Source organism: Saccoglossus kowalevskii, chromosome 6, assembly GCF_978046115.1.
Source record: "Saccoglossus kowalevskii chromosome 6, keSacKowa6.1, whole genome shotgun sequence".
Lineage (NCBI taxonomy): Eukaryota > Metazoa > Hemichordata > Enteropneusta > Harrimaniidae > Saccoglossus > Saccoglossus kowalevskii.
The window spans coordinates 14,200,925-14,208,564 of NC_140646.1; the positions used below are offsets into that span (position 1 = coordinate 14,200,925).

The following is a 7,640-nucleotide window of genomic DNA, read 5'->3' on the forward strand; positions in this document are numbered from 1 at the left end:
ATTAATAATGGTTTCAGTCTGACTGCAAAATGGGGTAATGATAATGGCAGTAACAAACTGTCAGATTGTGAAAATAAAAGGAGTCAAAATTCATAGTCTGAGCTTCTGCTACTCTACAATAATTTTTGCCATTGATCAGTCAAACAACCTGTTCAGCAACTACGCAAACTGGAAGGTGGTAACATTATGACAGACAATATTTTTCACATTCATACTGCAAACTGAAATGTATTACTGTACGTATACTTGTGTTTGTCTGATGTTTATTTAACTTTTCTGCGTTTATAAAGGATGACAACTTTCACAGAATAATTCATGGTTGGAAATTTCTCTTATTCCCTTTTTGTTGTACATGTAGCTATATCTAAGTAATTCCCCATTGGTGACTGGTGAAATGTTAGCAATGGTCCACATAGCACATTAGATTTCAAAGACACCCCCATAGAAACACACCCGTCATATACATGAGTGCATGTACATGTAGTCCTAATAGAGCAAATACGGCATCTCAACTAATTATGAATGCCAGTTTTTAAGTAATTTGACCAATTTCAAATTCACCAGAGTAGTGCTGAACACTATGGAGAAATCACAGTTATTGTTTCCATGGAAACATGTTTGCGGTACCCTTGATTTGTATTTGCTCTGTTGTCTATTTGATGGAACTTTTCACTCAACAAAGTAAAAAAAATTTTAGGTGCTTTTAAATTTTCTGTTTTTTTACGAGTTAGCCACATTCATCCCATAATATTCCATGGTCCTTAGTCATAATAAAGTACAATGATCATTCTGTGATCAGAAGTTTTCATCACTGTCGACCAATGGCAGAACCATTGATGTCTACGAATGATGAGCAGGTCTGTCAATATCTCGCAAGGATTTGTATTTTTCTATCTCCTCTGGAAACATCTTATTCAGTTCGTTAACCAATAATGTTTTAAATCTCTGTAATAAAGAGCAATTATTGTTAGAGTACATGTCAGCAAAAGCCACACTTAATAAATAAGATACATATAATAAGTGACAGTTTTGGCAAAAACTCCTTTACCAGTTGCAAATGACCAGGCAGTAAGGAGATTGTAAAATAGAACATGCATGAAGACTTGTTAAAACGTTAACATTATTCACTAAACAATGACGTCGCATGAGAATAGAGGGACTAGCATCTTAACCTTTTTACCACCAGCTTTTCTCGCACAAATTTGTCTGCACTTTTTCTTATATTCTTCAATATTTCTGGAAATTTTGGAGCTAACAGCAGTTAGTCAGTTTTTACACACAAAAATTGGCTATTTTTGTCCTTATCTTCGAAAGTAAAGTGCAAACTATAAAAAGGATTATTTTGTGAATTTGTGATGAAAAGAGAGAACTAGTGGTGAAAATGTTAATATAAACATAGCTGTAGTACCAGCCACATGTCAAGTCATGTTTGATTCACATCCCATGCAACGTTTACAATATCTGTAAAATACTATATTTTAGCTGGAAGTGATTGGTTTGCTGAAAAAGGCTCTTTGTGCATTTTGTATGGAATTTATTTTCACAGATTATTGATGAGTTGAATGTAAAATATAGGAAAATGGTATATTCGCTTGTGAAATCAATCAATCCTAGGATTTCAGAAAAGTCAATGTATTTTGTGGATGATATATAGGTCTGAATGTTTAAAAAAACTTGTTGGCCCAACATATAATATAAACTGAATTGCAAAAATATCAGACAGACAGCTGATTTTAGATACAATATCTATTTTTCAAAGTTTGTAGCCAATCCAATTAGGTGCATTATACTCATAAGAGAGGAGGTATTTAATATTCAGGCACATACATGTAACATATTAATTTAAAAGTACTTTATATAAGTCAGTATTCCAGAACATTACATTTACATAAGTGGAGGTCAGTATTTTAGTACATTATATTTGCATAAGTGGAGGTCAGTAGTTTAGTACATTACATTTACATAAGTGGAGATCAATATTCCAGTACATTACATTTATATAATTGAAGGTCAATATTCCAGTACATTACATTTATATAAGTATAGGTGAGCATTCCAGTACATTATATTTACATAAGTGTAGGTGAGTAGCGGTGTTCACACAACAGAGCTCAGCACATGCTGAGAGTCAGGACCAAGTTGGCACAGGCTGACACTTGTGTGTGAATGGTCTGGACTGAGTCTGCACATGCCAAAACAAATTTCAGTCCCAACAAAGAGTCATGCATGGCGATGAAGGGGAGTGCAGCTAAATATAGTCGCATGTGTACTAATGAATAAAATGAGTACAGAATGTTGTAGGCAATGCATATTTATGTGCTGCTACAACCAGTTTCGTTTTGCAATGCTGCATTAAGGTAGCAACAGGGGACCATCGTTTAGTTAAAATGATCTGAGCAACTCAAATCATAACATATTTATAGCAAACTATATATTTTATGAAAGCTGAAATATTCAGGAATTTGATAATTCATCTTTTGCAAAGATTGTTTACATAGGGGTCATGTTACATATTGATATATTGAGTTATATATTGAATATTGATGTAAAATTAATAGGATACAAATTATTTTTTTGAACGTGGCAAATTAATTGGATACAAATAATAATCAAATAAAATAGGTGGGCAGATTAATAGTTGTACGGTAATGTAAATAGATGCCCCATCCATGGAGTCTATCCATGTCTTCCACTAACCGAACTCCACCTTTCTTTCAAAAACGACAAAGCATCATGTCAATACTTAACTTGTTTACAGAATTCAAATTCACTAAAGTTAGCGAATGTTTGTCACTCGCGTACGCGTACTTCTTCGTCAACGGAAATGATAGTGTGGCTGTCACTATACAAATCAATCTTCTTTGTAAAAAAGTTATGTCTTCTAAATCATCTGAAACAGGATTTTCGGCTGTACCCACTCAGTTGGGCCCGTCTCTCTTCACTCATGACTCACTTTTTTGACGACCTCTCTTTTTTCTCATGTTAAAACGATGTTGCTTTTCCTTGCCTTGCCGAAAAAAAGGTGTCGTGTCTTCCAATAATGAATGTGTGTATACGGAAACTGTTGATACTGACAATATAACGGTAACTGATAAGAAGTGCTTTTATTTACAATAGCAAACACCCAAGCTGTATAGACAACAGATTACTTGAAGCAACGCAATGCTATTGTTGTTTGCATTTTAAATGGCAAATGGAAGTCAGCTTGTTGTGCTCAGTTTTCTCTCTAACTTACGTCTAAAATAAAATTAGTACTATTTTTTTGTTAGTTGTACTGAAAGAATACACTAAAAGAAAGTGATATACCGATTATTAAAAAAAAACATGAGAATTTGACCAGATTTCCTCTGTTGCTACCTTAACATGAAACAATACAACATACATTTATGAACAATTGAATTTAATATACTAGTATTATAACTTACTTTAAATGTGTCTATTTTTCCTTTAACCTGTTCATTTTTGGCAAGAGCCTTTTCCATACAATCTTTCGTATAAAGTTGTGGATTTCTACCTTGGTCTATGTACCTGCAAAGAAATCATAACCTCTTATATCTTCAACTAATGCTGAGCAAGTGTATGTTGTACACCAATATTAAAGGAGTAAGTTGATACTCAATGATTTTAGTGTTGACTGGCTGTCTTACTTACTCGAATACTTCAAGGGGTACGTTGACATCTTGAACACTGGCTTTACACTTATCAATATCCTTCATTCCTGATATCATATTGTGGCTAAAACAAAAATGAATAGTCAGATAAGGGTGTGGAGTCGAAAATATTTCTAACCAATATCGTCACAGATCACATGGGACACATGGAAAGGTTCGAGTTCATCCAAAACACAAATAATATAGGCTTTGCAACAGTAAAACAAATACAGCCAACAGTGAAAAATAATCAGTTCTTTCACAGATTCACACATATGTATTAGTATTTCTACGAATGATTTTTCTGTGTTTGTAACCACATTGTCACCAGTCGATATATTATTACAATAATTTAATATAATATTTTTTTCATCGTTGATAGGGTTACTATGTCCGTTGCACATACCGATCGAAATGAATCTGGTTCTGGCGAAAATGGCGTAGATCGGTTCGTCTGCACTTATCACCGACTCTACAGTCGATAGGCTCCAAAAACTAATTTCCACGTTTCTTAAGAAGGGTGTTCCGAGACTGATTATCTCACAAAAAACGGCTATCGCATTTAGAATCAAGGTAATTTCTGGGAAAAAAGACAAAAAAAACGGAGCCTAGAAACAAAGACAATTCACCGATTATTTTCTCGTATAGCTACTTACATTTTCTGATTGAGTACATTTTGTCCCTGAGGTTGAAAATCGCTCACAATAATACCCATCTGACGGGTATTTTCAATAAACATCTCGAGTCTTGTTTCAAGCTGCTCGAACTTTTCATGCGACGCCATTTTGAATACGTTCAGTGAAAACCCTTTAGCTTTCTATTAAAAGATAGGAAGAGGGCGGTTGTACCGTTTATTCTGTAATGCATGCACAAATAGCGAATCATAACGGGTTTGGAGTTTTCAGCGTTAATCATGATGACATAAGTTCACGTCACCTGACAGCGGAGGAAATAACACAGGAACTTTCCAGCCAACTCAACTTGTATTAGTTTTCAGCCAACATTTTTTCGACTTCCAAACAAACAACTTGTTTGACTGTTAATCTAATTTTTGCCGCTTTTTAGGCAGCTTGTTTGACTTTCCAGCTTGACATTTCAACTAACTTTTAACCGTGATTTTGGCGAATAGAGAGGCCTGGCTTTTCACCTTTGGGTGAAAAGGGGTGAATTACCTTATTGTAGGCGAAAGGCGGGGAATTGGTAACCCAGTGGCGGCGACACCCCTGAAAAAAATGCGCGAGGGACATTGAGCAGATCCCTCCGCCGCCGTAAGTAAGGTATGGGCCACCTTATTTTGGAGACTGTAGATATTTTTTTTATTAGACGCATAAAATCCTTAGGAAAGGATAAAAATGGTCTTACAGAAAGAAATTAAAAAACTACAATATAAAACGGAAAACAAAAAATAAAAACTTTTCTAAAAATATAAAAGAAATCAAAAACAATAAAGACAATTTGCAGCCAATGGTGAATACAGAATATAGAATGAACACAAAATGTAGCCTAATACACTGATAGTTGTTGCTGTTTTGTTCCATAGCTGTTTTTTAAGACAGATAAGGCTGGTGCTAGAGTATGGTTTCCCATAATCAAAATGAATGGAGAATGGGGAGGTGTTGATAAGATTGTTTTAGCGAGTGAAAAGGGGTGGGGCATTTTCCATTATGGAAGATGAAAACTGGAATCCAGTACTCCCTACAGATTACATAATTATGGTAGCACACTGCCGTGATATCCAATGTAACTCTCGTAATCCAACAGGAATGGTCAGCTGTGGTAAATTTTGCATTGTTGGTAATATATAGCCATTCAAGCGTTGGAGACCATATAAAATGACAAACAATAACAAATCTGCGCTAAACTATTAAATTCCTAATTTTCGAGTTGTTAGTTTTCTACGGAATTCCGCTAGAGGGCGCATCCAAAATACCCGGATGACGAGCCTGAGTGGGGTTGTTTTTATTGAAGTTCTGTATTCTTACATGCGTAAATCAATAGATTAGAAAAGCAAAAAAAGTCCCAGAACTTCGCAAATTTCTTCAGGATCGTGGTATAACTTGCAGCAATGTTCGTAAAGCTAAACTGTTTCATTATGGCAGAGTGTATTCGGCAATGATCCATGAAGGAAAATCCTTACAAGCCATGGTTTATTATTAAATCAAACTCTAAAATAGTGTCTGGTGTTTGTAACTGTGTAGTGTAAGTTTGATTTAATATTTTATTCACCAGGCGATCAGCAGATGCAGTTATCATAAATGGACACACGTTTTTTTTCCTTCCGTAGTTATTTTAACTTCAACTTCGCAAAAAATGCCATCATAAGGATTCTGAACAAGATGATCGATGTGGGAATCGGCAACGAGCGAATTTTTCATCAAATCCAGCTCAATGTTTTCGTTTGCGCTCGTCTCGGGAAGCTGACAGAGTCTTCGTTTTTTAATCGATGTATAACTGCGTTTGAAAGACGGCTGTCTTCAGTTATTGAACTAAAAAAATACTGGCGCAGGATGGAAAATGCCGTGAACAAACCCGGGAATATAGTTTGGCGTCCACTCAGATTCCCGACGACGCATTCGAATCCACTGGCGTTGAAGTGTTGATTTCTTGGACGAAAGAAATGTATGAAAAGTTACGCCTTTCTTCTCAGGATATTTCGCTGTTTTTTCTTTTTAATCGAACCCAAGGAATAGTCTGGGGCATTACAATGCCAGTTAATCATTTTGACCAATTCTTGCAAAACGTTTGTAAAAAATAAGACTTCGGCAACAGTAACTACTAGTATATTGCTTACAGCAGACGCCGCTCAAATTTCAACCCCACCACCACGGTTACTAAAAGTAACCGCAGTAACCGTGACCGTGCCACCACGAACGTTGAACGGACTGTCATCCGGGTACTCTGAGAACGCCCTCTATCGAATTTCGTGAGAAAAATAGTAACTCGGAAATTAGGAATTACTCACATAGTCTTGAAGACTGCATTTCTTTGCATTAAACTCGGTATGCATGTCCATTTTATAACTTTTGTAGGCATAATTGCGACATTTTTTTTCAAATGCGTTATATTGCATTCGGACATGCGATCCATGATACAATAACAAATGCAAGTCTTCTTGACCAAGTCAGTGAAAGGAAAGCCCTCACAACAACCCTATGACCCGTGGTGTTAGATACCCATGCAATGGCTGCTTTAATTTAATTTGAATGAAATGTCAACATATTTTTTCTATCAACAAATCATTATATAATTTCCAGCATATGTTTTAACCGCTCACCCAGAAGCCAGGACAACACCTGCTTTACATATTCAGTGCTTAAAATAACCCCACTCACTCATCAACACACTGACACTTTCAGGCCAGTGCTGAATAATGTTCAGTAACAAATCTCATTTATTCACTAAATCACCAGCTGCAACACACTCGCAGATTGATTAAACGCGCTGTCAATCATATAGTAATTAGGCAAATTAGGTAATTAATATGCATGGATATTAACCCAAAAGTTACCAGGTCTGTGCATTGCCCTAGAGCATCTATGCACCAAGTTTCATTGTAATGTGATGAAATATCAGTGGAAAAGTAAAAAAATTGACTAATCTTTATGCAAATTAGGTAATTAGTAAGCACAACATTTTTACTTAAATCAGGTCTGTCCTTGTCCCGGAGCTTATAAGCACCAAGTTTCATCGAAATCTAATTAGTGGTTCTTTAGATATCAGTGGAACAGTCATGGAACAGCTAAAAATTACCTAATTATCATGCAATTTTGGTAATTAATATGCATGGAATTAAACCAAAACCTACTCAAATCTGCGCATTCGCCTAGAGAGTCAATGTACCACGTTTCATAAAAAAACAACCTATCGGGTTCTTGATATATCAGTGGAACAAACGGACACACACGTACAGTTAAAACAGAATTATTCATACCCCTACTGAAATTTCAATGTTTTGTGTTTTTCTGGAAAACAACAGGTGGATACAGAATA

At 35.6% G+C, this 7,640-nt stretch overlaps 1 protein-coding gene across 1 annotated transcript; it reads right to left on the minus strand.

Moving 5' to 3' along the window:
* Positions 1-682: 682 nt before the first annotated feature.
* On the minus strand, positions 683-4,462 carry LOC100370498 (mediator of RNA polymerase II transcription subunit 10-like). The gene is made up of 4 exons (XM_002732848.3): positions 4,307-4,462; positions 3,652-3,735; positions 3,426-3,528; positions 683-945 (listed from the first exon to the last, which is right to left on the minus strand). The coding sequence occupies exons 1-4, from the start codon at positions 4,432-4,434 to the stop codon at positions 841-843; spliced, it is 420 nt and encodes a 139-aa protein (XP_002732894.1). The 5' UTR covers positions 4,435-4,462; the 3' UTR covers positions 683-840.
* Between the last annotated feature and the right edge of the window lie 3,178 nt (positions 4,463-7,640).

Coding starts and splice junctions, on each gene's coding strand:
- LOC100370498 (XM_002732848.3), bottom strand. CDS start 4,434: ATGGCGTCGCATGAAAAGTTCGAGCAGCTTGAAACAAGACTCGAGATG. Junction 3,736..4,306: donor AATGTACTCAATCAGAAAAT/GTAAGTAGCTAT, acceptor TTTTTGTTTTAG/CCACAATATGATATCAGGAA. Junction 3,529..3,651: donor GTACCCCTTGAAGTATTCGA/GTAAGTAAGACA, acceptor ATTTCTTTGCAG/GTACATAGACCAAGGTAGAA.